The following is a 20000-nucleotide window of genomic DNA, read 5'->3' on the forward strand; positions in this document are numbered from 1 at the left end:
TTTTTTCCTTTTTTTTCGTTTCTGGGAACAACCTGGGTGCTCGATGCGCCCTTTGCAGAGACCTGGTCCCTGTTAGTGCAATGCCAGGAATGCGCAAATTATGGGATCTGTCAAAGTGGAAAGGGGGAAAAAAATGTGACGTGGAGAGGAGTTGAGTTGAGTGAAGTTGAGGGAGGGTGTTGAGAGGTAGTGGTTCAAACTCACACTCTCAACTCTCTCTGTAACTCTCTCTCCCTCTCTCTCTCTCTCTCTCTCTCTCTCTCTCTCTCTCTCTCTTTCTCAAGTGGACTAGTGGGGCCTCTGCGTGTCTGCTTAGCCCCAGAGATGAAAGCCAGAGCACAGCAAAGCAGAGCCGAGTGGAGCAGCAGTGCACACTGTAGGGTGCTGAGAGGCAGAATGATGGAACTGCCTGAATAAGTTGAGGGCACTAATCTGGGATCTAAAGACAACATGCATCAAGACGGTCTGGCCTGCCTGGACCATTAAAATGCCCAGCTGAGGCGTCTCCATCATCTGGGGAATTTAGTAGTAGCACAGCTCTTTGAGCGAGAGAGAGAGAGAGAGAGAGAGAGAGAGAGAGAGAGAGAGAGAGAGAGAGAGAGAGAGAGAGAGAGAGAGAGAGACAGAGACAGAGAGAGAGACAGAGAGAGTAGCATGGCAGCATATCCTTTGAGGTTTCCAGTGTTGGAGTCTCAGTGGGCAAAAGTTGTTTACTTGCACTGAGTTGGCAAGGAGATTATTATTATTATTATTATTATTATTATTCGAGTGATTCGAGGACAAGCCGTAATGTGACGCACCGATGTCTACCCAAAGCTAAACAAAAGCGCATTCCACAAGAGTTCAAGAATGCTGCCTTTTTTGCAAGTTGAGGTCTATTGGTAACCAAAAACTATTGTGGCAACACAAAAACATGGTTAAAAAGTGCAATAGTACAGCAAAATGTGCTGGACACCAACAACAAAAAAACTGCTCAAATGTGATAAGGGAACAAAACCGTTGGCGGTTTGGCCCCACACGTTTTCCATGATAAGGCTTCAGTGCGATATATTTGCTTGGTGCAAGTCGAGAGTTGCAATGTCTTCCAACAACAATACCATTTCCCTTCATTCATTTAATCCTGACAGACAATGAGGGCAAAACTAAAGCGTCTCGGGTAGCAACACAAAGCAGTGAGATTGGTGACATACGAACTGGGTCTGGAATGTCGTTGGGTGCTCAGGTGTTTACTCATTGTGAGCCGTAAGGTTAAGCAAACTTTAACCGGCAGGACATTAAGCTGTGGGTCAAAGTGACTGACGTGGATTGGACAAGCAGGAAAACACCCATAAACTCCCACAACCTGGTACACTATGCAGTGCACAGTCGTATGCTCTATGTACAAAAATAATTTCATGTATCATACACAGCAGTTAAAAAAAACATAAGATGATCCATAAAACACATAGACATGTGGGTGATGACTGATGTGGGTATGTGACGCATTGATTGTGACGTCGAGGATAAAGTTCCCCCTGACAATCCAGGATACTCTACTTTATGAGCAACAAACATGGATAATATTGTCTGATGCAGACCTCACCGAGATCAAGGAGATGTTTCAAATTTAAATTTAAATTACACAAGCAAAGATTGAGGTTGACAGCATTTTGACAACTAACTTTGGCCACTTTCACAAAGAGACTTTGCTTCACACTTTTGTCATCCTTCAAAACACAATTCATGTTTGTGCGCATATCTACAGTACAATGTCATTATAACCGTTTATGTTGGAATTTCCTGTTCACAAAACAGTTGGAGTCACAATTTGCAAAGTGTGTATGTGCGCACGCTCACGCTCGGCCACACACACACACACACACACGGTCACACGCACAGTACAAATACACAAACACACATACACACACGGCCACCTGCACAGTACACACACACACACACACACACACACTCACACACGCGGCCACCTGCACAGTACACACACACACACACACACACACACTCACACACGCGGCCACATGCACAGTACACACACACACACACACACACACACACACACACACACACACACACACACACACACACACACACACACACACACACACACACACACACACACACACACACACACACAGGGGACAACCACATAGCTGTGTGTGTGGAGAGACAGACCACTGACATATTTCAACATGGAGCCAAGCATGGGATGCTCAGGCTTGTAGCAAACACAGAGGAGGAACTGCCGAGGACCCAGGGGGGAAATGAACAAAAATGTTAAGTATATATGTCAGTGACGGTACTCAGGCAGGGGGAGACGCTTTAGAGAGAGGCATTCTGCAACCAACTGTCATCACACTATGGAGGACGTGGATAACAGAATGGCTGTGCTGCTTCTGAACACATGCTCATATTTGGAAATTGAGGAAATTAAGACACCCAGTGTCAAATTATCACATTGATCATTAGTACCAGTGATACTATACTGTTAATAATGTAGTTATAACTAACATGGCATTTTTATTTAGACTTTACTACTGCCTTTACTCAATGTAATGTAATGCTTTTGACTTACTGAATAAGAATAGTCTTTCAAGTACTGCATACATAAGCCTTTCTGTCTACAAACAGTGAGCAGCACTCTGCTTTTAAGCTTGCAGCTGTGGGACTCTGGGACTGTCCTGGTTACACTGCAATTGTACTTGTGGGAACGCAGCTTGCTCTGTGTCTCTGCCACTGAATGGCAATACCAGCACAGAGTCTTATCTGATGTAACCAGAACATGACACCGTGCCCACTGGCACGAATGGAGATGTCATGTTGAGAGAAGGGACATGGCTGACATTGCATAACCCACTTCGTGAACAGGGCTGCTGGGGAAATTCAAAGCCAGCACAGCAGCAGCAGCTACTGTGAAGTAACAGGAAGACTAGGTAACGGGTGCTCAGCCGCATTAAGTGCTGAAACAAAGACTGATCAAAAATACAGATATCCCAACAGTTTGCTTCAGAAGTGACTTAAAAGCATGGGAAAAAGATAAGATAATCACTAGTCTTCAAGAAAGTTAGTCTGACAACATGATGAGTAGGTTTTCCGACAGTAAAATGTGCAACCATAGGTAATGAAAGGCCACAGTGCCATAGGAATAAAAATGCAAACCAGTCTTCTTCTTTGCCTCTGGGGCATTTGGGTAGTTTGCAGCCCCATGTGCGCAGTAGTTTTTTGTGAATTTGTCTTAGGCCAATTATAGAAATCAGTAGACTCAGAATAAGAGGCGTTTGAACATCACCCCGCTCGGATGCTGCAATAGCCTAAGAAACGTCAAACTATTCCCCTGGCTGGCACAGAGTTCAACATCAGCGATTTTGTGTTTAGACCAAGTGAGTCTCAAGGCCACCACACTGAACTCCATAAGCACACGCTGGTGATAGGCTACTTGTGATTCAGACGCCTGCGTTTTGTCTTTTAATGCAGCGTGATGGCTATTGGGTTAACCCTGCTACAACTACCAACTTCATTACTTTAATATAATAAAAAGAAATGTGTGGACACGGAACTGAAAAAGAGAAACTAAGATGTATGACCAGAAAACAGGCCGCTGAAAGGAAATTCGATTTAATGGGGTCTGGGGCATATATTTTATTCGATTATTGAAGAAAATATTGATTGATGTAGCCTTTGGAGGGCCGATGCGAGTAACTTGATTTATAACGCGGCATGCTTTGGATTTGGGTGTTTCGTTTTATTGACTTCTTTGCTCAGCACCACGATGGTCTTCGATGAAAGGGAAGGAGGACAATGACGCGCATCTATCAGAGCGAGGCGTGGGTATCTGGTCACCTTACAAGCGAAAATCCATGAAAAAGAAATTCTACGTTCAAAAGCAATATTAGTATTAGGCTACTGTTATGGCAGCGTTTGTGATTATAAATAAATAATTGTAAAACCCACATTAAGTCAACTAGATGAACAAACCATGATTCCAGAAGCGCGTTTTTAGCTAGCCCTACTGTAACAATACAAGGTGCAGCACACATTTCTAGAGTTCAGGCAAGGACAATTTATCTACATCAATAAGTTACTCACCGACTTTTCATCCACTCTCAGCAAAAAGAAAGACGGTCCAGGTAGCAAAAAATAAACCAAATGATCACTGACGAAGGCTATGTTTACATGCAATCTTTTGTCCCTTAAAAGAGCGCGTGCTTCTTGTTGGCGCGTGTGAATTTTACAGCTGTTTCAGACGGTTCAAACATGTATTCCAGCTATAGGTATAATAAGCTGTCACCCTCTCACACTACGCACCGCATCCTTCCTGTGTTGGAGGCGGTAACGTTTATCTGGTGCCAGAACTACTGCAAATGGTTCATTCAAAGCATTTCCCTTTCTTTGCCATGGACACACCTCCTCCACTGCCCCTTTAAAGCAGCAAGCACCACATAACCCCTGGATGCACCTCGTGGTCCATTGTCACTTTCTAATCCGAAGTGAAGCAGATAATTGTATTCTTGTTTATCTGCTGTTTTGTGGTCTGCCATTATAGTCTAATGTCTATCAATACAGCTCACAAAAAATTATGACGTGACTAAAACTAGGCTATTCATATAAGGAATGACAACTGGGCTGGTTTAGGCTGGTGTTCTCTCCTTCACAGATTGTAACGAGACAGCTACTTAATGCAAGAAGGTTGACATTGCTGAAAAGATATCAGAACAGTTGCAGTCCAAAGGACCAAAACATGCCCATTACTCATGTCAATTGACAAAAGCCAAAACTGAAATATGACCACACATCTGACAACTGAAGAATTCCCTCGAGGCCAGTGGAAACACAATGCCATCTTTAAACATTTTCTCTTATTCTTGCTTCCCTTTGTCATTGAAACCTTGCTGGCTGGGTCTGCCTGCCTTCCTTCCTTCAGGTGCAATTATGTGGTAAGAAACCGGTTGGGTCATTGTCAGTGAATCTCACATTTTGTTTGAAGAAGCAGTCCTATCCCCTGAGGCAATTGTGTATTCAAGATGAAGCCATTGCCTGAATCCAATTACATGCCATTTGCGCCTCTGCTGTGGGCCCAGCATGAAATGGTTTTCAGTTGTGGACTTGAATTCCCATCTCTGTTACAGAACGCCACTGGCAGCCATGGGCTGGGAAAGTTCAAGGGAATGGAATGTACTGTATAAAGAGAGGGAGAGAGATTAATAAAGATAAAAAAAGGTTGTACATCTTCAAGGCATGTCATTTGTCTTTTTTTCGTGTGTGTCTGTACACAAGCTATGTTTACATATTAAACATATTTGAGGACCTGTGTATAATACTAGGAAATGAATTGGCTCATGGTATAAGGCCATTGAGTTGTGTGATCGGCATCAATACCAGCTCAGCAACATGGCTGCTCAAGGCTCTACAGCAGGCAGAACAAGAGAGCAGAAATCTATAAGCTTGTTAAACACACATAGTGTTTCCTTTATAATGGCCGAGACAACTACTTAGGAGGCAGCACTGGAAAATGTCTCCGAGCCATTTCCTCCCTATTTGGCATCGTTTCCAGATCCCTCGGCCCCATGCAACACTCAGCGGAAATGAAAAGAGAGGAAGGATTTTGGCAATAATTTTCAATTAATAACGGATGTTGTGTGCTTGTCTATGACAGGATCTATGGGACCAAAATCCTCTTCAGCTTCAGCTGTGTTTACATAGATCAGGTATGGTGCTTTGTGCATTAGAGTGAAAGTTTGTTATGTGCTTGGTATGCTGTGGAAGACCCAACCACCCCACCCCACCCCCATCCCACTATAACCACGCATGGGCTCAACCACAACACCCCCAGCAATCATCCACCCCCACCCCCTCCTGTCTCCCCATTTGGCCTCATCAGTAGCTGCCTCTTAAATCCCCCCCTAGCCCACACACACCAAACATCAACATCAATGCTTTCCGGGCTGGAATAAAGAGATTATCTCCAAGCAAACTCTCTCACCCTCCCCTCGACTGCTTGATGAAGTGCTGGTTTATACTTGGATCTGGGCAAATGGAACCGTAGACTTAGGAGGAATCCTCAATAACCCCAAATAAAATCTGTTTTTTTGTCAGCCAGCAAAGTGAAACTACAGTTGAAAAGCCACAGCTGTGTAAAGATTCAGCCTATTTTGGCCCTACCAGCAACTTACTTTGTTTTCAATTGTAATGGAATGCATTAATCTTAAATCACCCATAGTCCATTTTGAAAAATAAAATAATTTATTTTGGAAAAGAACCCTCACCAGGTCCATTATAATTCCTTTGAAGATTCATACAGTGATAGTCACCTCACAGAGAACAAGACAAGAGATATTGAAGATTGTGATGACCATTTTTTTTATGTTGTTCCCACCTCCCTCCCATCCCCATCCCCATTCCAATCACCTACTTAATTCTTTTGTACCGTAATCTCATTTAAATAAGGAGTGTCAATGAAGTATTCATTAGAATTCGTATAGTGACTCTGCTTTCAATGCACATGTACACTCAGATATTGTGAAAAGTTGTAAAACACATTCTACAGTATATTCAGTAAAGTTTTGCACAATGTAAGTTTTTTTTAAAAAGAAAGACATCATAACACTTTTTTTTCTTCTTTTTGGTGAGATGTCAAGGGCCTGTCTGTCCTTTGTTTCTCCAGGTCTGTGTCGCGTAGTGAGAGTTGATTTGTGATATAGTATAAGGAACTCACAATGCTCTCACTGGTCCATAGTGACGAATCCGTACACGTGAAGTCCTCCGTTAAACCCAGCTGAACCTCCAGGCCGCTGCTGTCTTCAACAGTAACACCTGAGCTGGTTTTGGGGCCAAAAAAAGTCACTTATAGTGTCCCCAAGCGTCCAGGTGCCTGGTCATGACTCCATGTCATAGCACTCTCGATTCCGCGCTGGCTCAGATAAAGTCTTGGTTCACACTTTTTTTGTGTACATCCTCATCAAATAATAATCATAAAAGATCAACGAAACAGTAATAACATTATCAACAAGATGACAACGAGTAAGCCTTGGGGACATCACACAGAAGCTGTGCCAGCCATCTTACAATGAAACTGATTTTGGCATTATTGACCCATATCGCCACTTGCTGAAATCACATACTGAAAACAAACTGTTTAAAAAAGAAATAAAAAAAATGAAGAACACGGAACCAGCCTATACACATTAAAAGACAAGCAGTCAACAATGATATTAATGACTCGTACAGTACAGACTCTACTTTGTACGCCTCAGGAGACAGCAACGGTTTTGGACACTCCATTCACTGTACTACCACCACTGTTATGCTATTACAACTCTACTCTGTACCAATTGCATATGTTACGGTGAGGGTATACTCTGCAGACACTGCTTCTGCCATTGTTGACACTCATGATCAAGTATGTCTCCACAACAGACTTTTCCCTTCTGTTTCCCGCCCCGTTTCAGAACCACCCATTTGCTCTCGTCTGAGTGGAGATACTGTATAACATTATGGAACTGTTGGCTGTATATTATGGACTATGTGGGAGAAAAAATATTTTTCTTCTGCAACAATATGAAAACTGTCTCTGCAGAGGTGTACATTATCCTGTTAAGCGTGTCAATAGACCTGCGGTACTTGCAGTGATTGGATGGTGATGCCCCATATACGTAATGATATATGATCTACAAAAATACAAACTTGTTCCACAATCATGCCATGCTGGCTTTTTACGAGCTCTTTATATATGCAACGTTTTCTCTGTCTGTGCAAAACGTCTCATTGCCACAACTCTGGTGTGATAATGTTACTTTAGAGTAATGAGCAAAGTGCCATTATTATAATAATAATATTTGCAGGGAAATAAATTAACGAAATAAACAGCATGTCGCAGCCACCGGTCAGAAGGCTATCAAGATGAAGATGCACAGAGATAAAGGACATCACTTGGCCTTGGCAGCATGTCATGCTATGGCCTATAGTGTCCAATATCATAATACGGCTGCTTCCATTTCATCTCTTTGCTTTACATTGGTCCATTTGTCTGATAATCCCCCCTCCCCCAACCCACCCCACCTCCTAAATGTTACAAAGAAAGAATTCATCTGGAATTTTTCCCATACAACTGTATTGACCTACTTCAACACTGGCATTTAATTTGACATTGTGAACATCTTACATCCTGCTGTAAATAGACTTAAAATGTGTTTTGAAAAGAAAAGAAAAAAAAACAGCTCTTATATTTTCTGAGGTTAAGACCAAGGGCATATGAGCCTATATATATAGATATATATTTATCAGTCACAAACTTTCTTAGAACATAAGCTAACGTGACTACTTTGATGAGTCTTACTGATGCACCCTAAAAGAAATATTTTGGCGACAAAACTCATTTGTTCAAGCAAAAAAAGTATACCTTTGAATGATTGTCTGTTTTGTATGTTTTTTTGTCTCTTTTTAGATTGTTTTCCCAAAAAAGCTGAAATACACACCCACACATGGCGGCAAAAAGGCAAAAAAACAAAACAAGAACACATACTGTGTTGCTCACACAGTGTAACACCTTTCTATGCAAAATAGTATTACATTTTAAAAAATAATCAAATAAATAAAAACAAACCCAAACAGAAGCGAGAAAAAAAAGAAATGTGCAGAACCCAAACCATGTCTAACAAATGTCCAAACCCTGTGGTCTGTGGTTGGTTGATTGGTTGGTGTTACTGCAGAAAGCCAAAAAAGGATAGATAGATAGATAGATAGATAGAGGAGAGTTATATGAAGGAGAGTCTGCTGTCAAACGAAGGAGGAGAAGCCCGTGGGAGGTGCCTGGCTGGCGGGCCCCAGGCTGCTGGGGGGCCGGTACAGGGTGCCGTGCTGGCTGTGGCTCTCCGAGGACAGCAGCGACGGGGTGGGAGTCCGGCTGCCCTTGGGCCTAAAGAGGGTGCCTCCCTGGCTCTGCGGCTGAGGGGAGGGGTGGCTCTGCTGGGGCAGGAGGGGAGGTAGCGGGGGTAGTGGGGGTGGTTGTGGCCGGGCGGTGGTGGTGGTGGTGGTGGTGTTGGTGGACTCCTGCTCCGCCAGGCTCTCGGGCTGGCCGTAGCCGTACGCCGGGGGGCGGGAGACTCCCTTCTGCTGCCGTCGCCAGGAGTTGTAGTAGGTGGGGTCGCTGATGTAATGGTTGACGAAGGAGTGTGTCTTCGCTCGGTTGGGATCCATTTCGTACTCGCTGTCACTACCCTGCAAAGGCCATGCAAAAAAGACAGACATATATGAACCTTGGCTTTTACACCCAATGCCAAAAGACTCTGCTATGGGTTTTTTTTTACAGTATAGTAAACACACATTATCACGGGCACGACTAAGGAAAGGGTGGATCGAGGTGACTCAGGGGGTGCAGTGATATATTGTTTACGTTGGCTTACCTACAACAATGTACTATCTTTGTACAATATACACACAACCAGAGCCAGGAACCTACTATAGGAGGGGAACTGCAGGTCAGGATGATACAGGTGGAGAGTCACAGGGGGGCACAGACGAGCTAAGATGCTGTTTGGGTTGGAGGCTCTTTCAGGAGCCAGACAGACATCAATCCCGGGGTCAGAAAGTGCAAACCCTGCCACAAATTTGATCCAACCAGCTCTGAATCAGCTGATCGAGTTTTCAAGACAGGTAGATCCAATTATTCAGTAATGGATATTGCGTGGGAAGGAAATTGTGGCAGGGATTTTACTTCTGGACCAAATTTTTGGCACATCTGTCTGGGGACCAACAGTTTCTGGAGGCGCTAATGCATACAACCCACACACACACACTGTTTCATATACTTCTACTTCATACATATGAAGGATGTCTACACACTGTCTGTATGTTCTACTCTCCTCTACGGAACAACTATCTCCTAATGGACAGCTTCCTTCCTACTGGCAAATATACACACAGGCACATTCACACACACGCTCACACACACACACACACACACACACACACACACACACACACACACACACACACACACACACACACACACACACACACACACACACACACACACACACACACACGCACACACAGGCACACAGGCACACACACAGGCATACACACACACACACACACACACACACACACACACACACACACACACACACACACACACACACACACACACACACACACACACACACACACACACACACACACACACACACACACACACACACACACACACACACACACACACACACACAAACATACACACACACACTTGGACCTCACCCAATGCCCTTGGGAGCTGAGATCTTACATGAGAACACGAGCCTCCCCTGAGTGGATAGAAAGAGGCAGTACAGCGGGTGAGAACAAGGTGGCCGATAACACCCTACACGGGTGACACGGGTGAAACAGTGACACTGGTGACACAGTGGCGGTGGGTCTATTTTTAAAGTGTTTCAGGCTTGGGAATATATATATACTGTATATATATATAGTGACATGGAGAGGTGACACGGTCCCCAAGCTGATCCCTAATAGCCTTAGAGAGTTAACTGTTGGCCTCGTCATCATCCAGAGGGGAAACCTGTCACCGGGTGACAGCGCGCTGACAAAGAGTGGAGGTGAGTGAGCGATCCTCATTATGCGCTTTGACACAGGCCCCGGTGGTATTTTTTTTATGACATTTCCTGACAAATATGCCGGTCACGGTACTGTGGCGGATCCCCCCCGTTCGCGCTGTGTATTTGCACAAGTCTGAGGAAAATAGTGACAGGCCCTGCACGCTCTGGGAGAGAATAACTGGGTTTGGTTGGTCCCAGGAGGCAAGAAACCCCTGCCACCCCTCCCCGTCCCTCGCCACCCATCACCCCCACCTCCAGCTCCTGTCCTTTCAGTTGTGCCTGGATAAACAAATGTTGTCACGGTGGTGGGGTACCTGACTGACACATGGTGGAAAAATCAGCATATATAGGGGTGGGAAACGGCAGATGTTTTTCACTACTGCCACTTTTGACTAAAAGTTTATGCGTTGGTCCCACACGCCCGCTACCTTTTGCTAGTGTTTTGCATCCACCGCACTGTACTGCAAAAGCACTCTTTGTGAGACTGCCACGCCACAGAATGAACTTGCGGGAAATGTAAATACCAGCGCCCGAGGGTTAATGTCTATCCATTTCCTGTCAGACGAGCCTGAAGCTTTATGAACTGACATTTTGGTCGAAAAGGTTTTCAATTCAGGGGGGAGCGTCTGCGATTCTCATCAAGCTCCTTCGCTGAAAAAAAGTTTCTCCGCTAAGAACTTGTCTGCTCTCTTTGATCCAGAGATTTTAACAAGGCAGTAAATGACATAAGGTGGGAATACAGGGAGACAACAAGGCTACTCGAGGAGACAGCTTCCATTACATACTTCAAAACAACACATCACCATGTTATTATGCGTCGAGGCCCTGTCTCTGGTGACGTGCTAATTTCTTTTTTTTCAGTCAGACCAATTAAGAGGTGCCTAACCGGCAGAACTCTTCAAAAGGAGTTTCATGGAAAAGTGAGCCCTGTGACATTGTTTTTGTATGTACTGTATACTTTTAAATTTTTAATCATGTTCTCTTTGAAATAAGTGTGAAATTAACCGATATGACAGCAAACGTGTCAACCCAAAATGCTTTTAACCAAGTCATGTTGTAAACAAAGGCTTTGGTGATAAAAAATATATATTTCCCAGGAGAGCACCTTTGTTGCCGTTCTTTACTGGATTTCTCTCATATAAATGTGTTAGGGTTTGCCACCTGTGTGAGGTTTAGGTTTCACACGTTCTCTGGTTACCTGGGAGTCTGAGATCTCTGAGGGCTTCTCCGTGAGACTGCTGCTCTCCGCTGGGATCAGGTCATTGTACTTGTTGCTCACATCCTCATCAGAGTAGTGCAGGCTGCCAGGACTAGGCCTGGGTGGAGACCTGGAGAAGGGGGACAGAAGCAGGAAAAGAACGGGAAAGAGGAAGAGAGAGAGAGAGAGAGAGAGAGAGAGACAGAGAGAGAGAGAGAGAGAAATGAAAGAGAGAGAGAGAAGACGGTAAACAACATAGCCTCTACCTCTTTAATGCCTGACCGCAGTTGACAGCAATGTCAGGAGATTCACATGATCTTCCCGCATCACGCCAGACACCTGCATCAAAGCACCGGGACAAATCCCATCAACAACTCATGCTGAATTAGAAGAGAGAGAGGGGGGGGGGATAAAAGGAGCACACGTCTATGTTGACCACTTGCATTGAGGGGCGTCAGGAGGTGGGTGCTAGACAGGAGAGGTCATGATGGGTCCTAAGACTCCCCAGGGGTTACTTGTGATCTGTGGGGCAGACTGGGAACTGCACAAGGCATCCGGCTACACATACGTACAGACGCTGACAACTTTTCTAAAAGGAGCCCTCCTCCCAATACATACAATGTAATGAAGGCTCAATTCTGGGCCCTCTCTTTCCCTGGGCCTTGGACGACTGACCCGTTTTGTCCACCCCTTGTTAGCTTCCCTGGCAGGACATGCCAAGGCCTGGGCTGGGCTGGGCTGAGCTTGGCTGGGTTGAGTTCCTCTAAAACACGATCATGAGACCGCAGTGCACAAGACCCACCCGATCTCTTACAGGAGCATCTGCCACGGTCTAGTTGTCCCGATTACTCGTGGCGAATGCGCGTTATGCACCCCACCCCAGGAGAGGGCTGAGCGCCTCGCTTCAAAGGTAACAGGAAACAGCTGCTCCGGTTAGCATGCCCACATACCCATACTGCACAGGGACAGAACAACATAGGCACAGAACAAAACAACAGGCCTACTGACAAAAAACACCCCAAACAAACACGAGGGAGATGAAGCGTTATTTTGCAGCTGGAACCTGAGCTCACCTCCCTCTCTACCTCCCTCCCTCCCTCCCTCTCTCCCTTCTTCATCCCTCCATCCGAGACAATTCCGCGCAGCAGGGCAGACCAAATAGCACAAATGGCATTCCCCTCGGCAGAGCAGCAGCAGCAGCAGCAGCAGCGCTGGGCTGTTATTCCATCAGCGGGCTCCGTAATGAGGTCGGCTCTTCGCAAAGCCAGGGTCAGCCAGAGACCATTACCATTTAAATAAGCCCCAGGACTGCTTGACTAAGCCTCCGTACACCGGCCGTCGGCGGCGGGGGACTCCGGCTGTCTCAGGTCAACGTGCGGATGATGAGTCACCTGGTGCACGAGTGAGTCCAGCCAACAGCTGCGGGAATGTGTGTGAGGGCAACCAACAGGGCCACCATCGGTAACAAGGTGATTTCGTTTTTGGAACTGGGAGGGATGGGGCCGGGCTGTTTTTACAATAAAACAGGCGTACGAAACGGGGGACGCCAAATGTATCGAAGTGAAATTTTAGGGTTTGATCAGACGTGAAAGTTGAATTAATCCTGTGCGCCAGCTGATGCAGTGGTGGAAAACACTGCTGTTGGCAGAGCAGCAAACTGTGTTATGTGTGCCGTGCACTGCTATGGTCCAAGGCCTACAGTACAGTACAGTGGGGAAATGCAGCATGAGGGGAATAAAAAGACCATGAGACACACAAAGCAGGCACAACCTTCTTTGGCTCGCTCATGTGATGTGATGGGATGGGAGGATGATCCCACTGAGTGTGACGGAGCTCATCTTGCACCTATTCACCCCCCTCGGGGATCGAACATGTGATCTCGTCAACTACAACGGTCCGGCAATGGAAGACACAGTACGATTCATACAGTCTTGTGCCGTTGGGCCGAGAGACTAGTCTCTTGGCCCAACGGCACAAGACTGTATGAAGCTATCGGAGGGAGGTTTACCAACGTTCCATGCCAACTCTGTGCTAGTTAGCCTCCGTTACACTCTCCCCCTTAAACCTCACTCCCATCCGGGTCACGGCACCACTGTGACGGAGCTCATCTTGCACCTGTTCACCCCCCTCGGGGATCGGACATGCGATTTCGTCAAGTACAACGGTCCGGCAATGGAAGACACAGTACGATACCGCTGGGCCAAGAGACTAGTCTCTCGGCCCAACGGCATGAGACTGTATGAAGCTATCGGAGGGAGGTTTACCAACGTTCCACGCCAACTCTGTGCTAGTTAGCCTCCGTTACATGAGCGCCATGAAAACATTTTGATTTGATTTGATTTATTTCAGATGTAACACAAGAACAATTAGCAGCCAATGAAATAAATACAAATACCATCATTATGTGCATCTGAAAGGGATGCACATAATGACATAATGACATCGACAAACTAGAAATGCACTCAGACAGTGCAGACCTCTGCCAAGGATAGAACTGTTTGATAGAACATGTGACTATGTTTCCACCCTATTTTTTTTCCGAGTCTTTCTGCCTTGTTTTTGCGGAGTTAGAAACTGGAATGTAAAAATTCGCCCTATTCCGCAATGGTGAAAAATCGTTTAAAAATTCCTGGTTCCGGATCGTGATCCGGAAACATAAACTCCTTGGCGGACGTAAATATCAACTGATAAAATGGGTCCCTATTATTGATGAGCAAACAAGAGTGAGTGAATGTAATCTGTGTGTGTGTGTGTGTGTGTGTGTGTGTGTGTGTGTGTGTGTGTGTGTGTGTGTGTGTGTGTGTGTGTGTGTGTGTGTGTGCGTGTGTGCGCGCGTGCGTGCCTGCCTGTGTGTGTGTGTGTGTGTGTGTGTGTGTGTTTGTGTGTGTGTGTGTCCGTGTGTGTGTGTCTATGTATATTGGGGGAAATGTTTTTTGTGTGGGTGTGGTGGGGGTGGTATTTCAAAACACCAACTTGAAATGCAGAGGCTGGTGGTAAGGTGAGTGGGGGTGGGAGTGGGGGGCAGCGTCAAACCATCAGCCATCACCACACCCCCAACCCCACCCCCACCCCACCTCCTCCTTTCCTCCTCCCCCTCCCATGACTACAGATCATGCTCCGAATGTAAAAAGGGGCGGTCCTTTTCAATAATTCAACAGCTCTGGCAAGGCGCCTGAACCAAATATCCTCCATGCATGCATGCATCCCAACACCACTTCCTCCTCAACAAACACCAGCAGCATGCTCTAAACGAAGCTCCGTTTGCCTCAGGGGGGCTTCCCTACTTCTCTCCCTGGGCAGCATGCTCATTACTACCCAGCCCTCTTGCCCTGCGTCGGACTCTTCAAAGGGGCACAGGGCTCCACCAGCAACACCCTCCGCCATCCGCCCCTACCTCTGCACTACACTCCTGGCTTTGATCCTCTGCATAGTGCCATACACATCTAGGCAGGAGGACCACTGAGGGCGCATCCTCCTGTGGAAGTCCTTCCCCCCCTTCAACCTCCATCCATCCATCCAGCCAGTCAGTCAGAGGGACCCAAGGGAGGCTCTCTTCTCCAGTGTTTGTGGAGGCTGACAATGAATCTAGCCAGCATTCCCATTTACACAACACTGTATGTATACTACTGTCCTCTTTTGCTTCTCCACTCAGGCCATCATCAGTAACTCATACCCATGACTGGATTGGTAATCTGGCAAACAGGGCATTTCCCGATGGGCCGACAGTCCTTAGACACCAATGTTGTTGTTTTTTTGTATTTTCATATAGACTGGTTCACAATTTAGAGGGGGGGGGATGGTGGAAAATTGCTCCGACTTTTTTTGTTTGTTTGTTTCCAGTCCAGTGCTGCTCATGGCAACCCGAACCTGAACAGAAAGTGAAAGTGGGGTCCAAACATTTCAAACTGAAGTTGCACTTTCCCATTCCACAGCATGCTGTACTCCTGTGAACTCTACTCTACTCAAAGCATTACCTTCAGGCTTTTGATTTCGTTTTTTCCTACCTACTTTTCTACCATCCTTCCTACTTTCAATACTCCCTCCTTCCTTCCTTCCTTCCTTAACTTTCTCTAAAGTTCCCTTCCTTCCTTCCTTACTTCACTTTCTTTCTTTTGTGTCCTCCTTTCCTTCCGTCTTATACGAGAGGAAGTAACAAGTTGGTGATGAATGCGTCCTGTTTTTCAGCTTGAGCAGCCTTTTGTCTGCGCTCCTCATGAATGTAAAGAAAGATGCATTGTGCCGTCTACTTACATAAATTGCAACTTGCCCGTCCGTGCTGGCAGAATCTTAAGTAGGCACAGAGAGACAGAGAGAGACAGAGAGAGAGAGAGAGAGAGAGAGAGAGAGAGAGAGAGAGAGAGAGAGAGAGAGAGACAGAGAGAGAGAGAGAGAGAGAGAGAGAGAGAGAGAGAGAGAGAGAGAGAGAGAGACGGGACGACAGGCAGATCTCAGCGCCCCTATAAAACTTGCAGAGTACTTGGCACACACCCCTATGGCTGACTGGCTCTTCTTAACATTGGGGCGGGCGAGTGGAGTAGTAGTGGGGGTGACAGAATGGGGTGGGCTTGGAGGGGTGGGGTGGATGGCTTGTGGATGAGGGCTTGGAAGGGTGGGTAGGGAACCGCTCGCTGGCATTAGCATAAAAGGCCAATAGCAGCACTCAATAAAGACTAATGAGAAAACAGCTACGCTGAATCCTAATCTGCAGCCAGTCGGGGCCGGAGCCCAGCCCAGCTCAGCTCTGCTCAGCTCATTTCGTTTCAATGCACTCCTTTCCTCTCCTCTCCTCTCCCACGACTGACTGCAACTAATTTCATAGCCATTAGCGCCGTAGTAACATACAACACTGTCCTGTAACTGCTTGTCACTGTCCCACCACCTGAGTGATGGAAAATACAAAAGCACCCTTGGAGAGAAGCCTGTTGTGGACGTTGATAAAAGATATGCTTGCTGGCCAGGTAAAGATCCGGTTCTTGCAGCGAAATGAGTTATAGGAATGCACCTGTAGTTTGGCACTGTACTATTACGCTAGGTCCGATTCTGGCTCGGGGTCATTTCTCAACCCAAACCCAGCTCTCTCCCAAACATTTACTGTCCAACTCTTCAGTTGTCTTGTCATAATAAAGTAAAAAAAACTAAAAGAACAAAATAAAAGGAAATGCACCTGTGGACAACAGGTTAATGGTAGCATTGTCAGGGCAGGCGCTGTCCTGGGGGGCACCAATGCGCACAGAATTACAATATTAAGCTAAATAAAGCATTAAACTTTACATTGACAATGATTTTTAATGGGCACTCAGTTAATATACATGATACTAGATCGGCTGAGCTCAATCAGATGTATGACACCATGTTTAGAGATGCCAATGTCCAATTCTACGGAAAGGAACGATTGGTGCTTGCCTAGGGCACCAAATTGCCTAGAACTGGCCCTGAGCATTGACACCATATTCACTGACCGGGTGTAGATGCCGTTCTTGCGACAGAAGGAGTTTTTCACTGACAGCCGGCGGTTGTTGAGCTCCAGAGCAGGGAAGCGCCCCTCGTCCAGCCTCACCATCTCTCCATGACTCAGGGGTAGAGACGTGCAGTTGGAGTGGCTACCTGCGGCGGAGGAGAGGCATGGCAAAAAGGGTACAGTAAATGGACTGAATTTATACAACACATTCTACCTGAAGTGGTTTATATTGATTTCTTAACATTCACCCATTCCACACACTCTTGTCTATAAATATTTATGTTTTATGGCTTTTCTGTGACGGCACACTGAAAGATCGATATTTGCAAACCCATGTCTCTAACATATAAGTTTGCGAAGCACAGCTGTAAATACAGTATACACCTATGCACTCGCACATGCCCACACAATGCTCACTAAGAGTAGGCCTATATGTACAGTATGCCAAAGCTCATGTACATGAATGGACTGAGGCACATTGACATACACTTATACATCCTTACACACCCACTCTAACACAAACATTTACAAATGCACATGTGTGATCATGCATGAATACAGGACACACACACACACACAAACACGGGTATGCTCTCTCGCATGCATGCACGCGCATAAGCACACATGCGCACTAATGCACGCACGCACGCACGCACGCACACACACACACACACACATATTTTTACTCCCATGTTCACTGAGGTGTGATTTTGGGGATGCTGTGTGCAATGACCCTCCTGCCCTCTTTTTTACTCGTCGGTGTGATCTCACCTCCAACTCAGCCAAATTCCCATCCCCCAACCAGCCTAGCAGTCAACCCTCACCACCAAGCCCAACAACAAGGGGGACAACAGGGTCAGTTGTCGCAAAACCAGAAAGAGGGATAAGCCCAAAATCGGGTCATCATTACATTACATGTATTGAGAGGGGTGGTTTTCCAAATGACTTTGTCCTGGGTCCTGGGCAGTGACTGTTAGCGGCCCTGCTCACCCCCACCCCCACCACCGTCACCACTGCCACTAGCACACCCCTCGTGCTGTATTCCCCGTCTCCCATCTCTCATCTCCCCCCTCTCCAAGGTCAGCGGGCCTGTGGACACTGGACCTCAGTAAAAACAAACAGCTGCAGAGTGGCAATGCTGTCCTGGGCCTGGGGGGGTCAGAGGGTCAGGAGGGTGCGGTGCGGTGCGGTGTGGAGGTGTTGGGGAAGGAGGAGTTGGGATGGGGGGGTGGTGGTCACGGGTGCGCAGAGTGGCTCTTTGTGTTCCCCATACAAGCATGGGCCTTGTACTCCCAGGACCATGAGAGGGGAGGGTGTAGGGGGTGTGGTAGTGTTGGGTAGCCAAGGGGGTTAGGCGTGTTTACTGACCCTGGCTCTGGCCCGGCTTTAAACGCTGACCAGACACACTGCCACTGGAGTGAGAGCTACTACATACGGCTGACCGAGTACCTCTGCTCTCCTACTTATAGCTGTGGCTGCCCTCGCTCATTTGCTCTCGCCTCACTGTTTATTTGTGTGTGTGTGTGTGTGTGTGTGTGTGTGTGTGTGTGTGTGTGTGTGTGTGTGTGTGTGTGTGTGTGTGTGTGTGTGTGTGTGTGTGTGTGTGTGTGTGTGTGTGTGTGTGTGTGTGTATGTGCCTCCTCATGTTCGCGTTCATGTTCGTGTTTGTGTGTGAGGTGCAGGGGGTGAGACAGGGCAGGTTGCCTGTCCATAGCTGGTGTCACGGGGCGTGAATCTCTCTTCACGCTCCGATGAGAGTAAATGACCTGTGCTGCGACCTCTGAGTAACTAATGATGTTAGGGCTGACATCTACGAAGTCTCTGTCCCACCGTTGTCATGGTTAATAGCCAGAGACATCGCAGCTTCAATTCATAAAAAGCCTTCCAAATGCTGCTCAAACAAAAGCACTTAAACGGAGACAGACACGGCCGGGCATGCACACACATTTTTTCAGACATAAATACATAAACAGACACACACAAATACACACCGAACTAGGAATGCACACACAGAGAAACACACACACACACACACACACACACACACAAACACACACAAACACACACACACACACACACACACACACACACACACACAAACACACACACACACACACACACACACACACACACACACACACACACACACACACACACACACACACACACACACACACACACACACACACACACACACACCTTCCCAGACACACACACACACAGAGCCCTTTAGTGTCCGCTTCTCTGACACGGAGGAGTATAGTCTAGTCTGGGTCTATGCGTCTGTCAGGGCTACAGTCAGCTGATAAAGCAGATAATGGCTGTGAGCATAACTCTCACTTAGAGGCCCCAACTAAAATTGATCACTGATCTCCGGTTTCTCTTTCTCGCACTCAGAAAAAAAACAGTGCTACGAGTGCCCTGTTTTTTTCCGTCCATTTTCTAGTCGATTCATGGCACCCGCGGCCAACTGAAGGCTTTTAACTGTTTTTTTTTCTTTTTCTCGCTTGTTTTTCAAAGCCATTTTATTTCCCAACGGATGAATCAGACAGAGAGAACAACAAGCTATTTGCTGTAATGGAGGAACATTAGGGTGACAGGAATAGAAATAGTTCTCTCTCCTACCGAGGCGCATCCTCATTCATTTATAACACGATGTTCAGATGGTGGAGCAGCGTGACACCCAACAAGAAGCCCATCATTATCCACATCTTTTGATACTACAGTCTGTGCGATGTGTGAATTTTGCAGTTTTTTTGTT

The 20000-nt window shown here is 46.4% G+C and overlaps 2 protein-coding genes across 2 annotated transcripts in view; both read right to left on the reverse strand.

Moving 5' to 3' along the window:
* cdc42ep4a (CDC42 effector protein (Rho GTPase binding) 4a) overlaps positions 1 to 4329 on the reverse strand; it is a 23854-nt gene extending 19525 nt beyond the window's left edge. Inside the window, exon 1 of the mRNA XM_063214840.1 lies at positions 4081 to 4329. The gene's annotated coding sequence lies outside the window, so the exon portion shown is untranslated. The remainder of the gene's footprint in view (positions 1 to 4080) is intronic.
* Positions 4330 to 8684: 4355 nt separating this feature from the next.
* Positions 8685 to 20000, reverse strand: part of sdk2a (sidekick cell adhesion molecule 2a) — a 205116-nt gene continuing 193800 nt past the window's right edge. The window contains exons 42-44 of the mRNA XM_063186368.1: positions 17241 to 17385; positions 11782 to 11911; positions 8685 to 9207 (exon numbers count right to left, since the gene is read on the reverse strand). Of these exons, the coding sequence (XP_063042438.1) occupies positions 8767 to 9207; positions 11782 to 11911; positions 17241 to 17385 (716 nt within the window). The 3' untranslated portion in view covers positions 8685 to 8766. The remainder of the gene's footprint in view (positions 9208 to 11781; positions 11912 to 17240; positions 17386 to 20000) is intronic.

The sequence above is a fragment of the Engraulis encrasicolus genome, chromosome 2, assembly GCF_034702125.1.
Source record: "Engraulis encrasicolus isolate BLACKSEA-1 chromosome 2, IST_EnEncr_1.0, whole genome shotgun sequence".
NCBI classification, from domain to species: domain Eukaryota; kingdom Metazoa; phylum Chordata; class Actinopteri; order Clupeiformes; family Engraulidae; genus Engraulis; species Engraulis encrasicolus.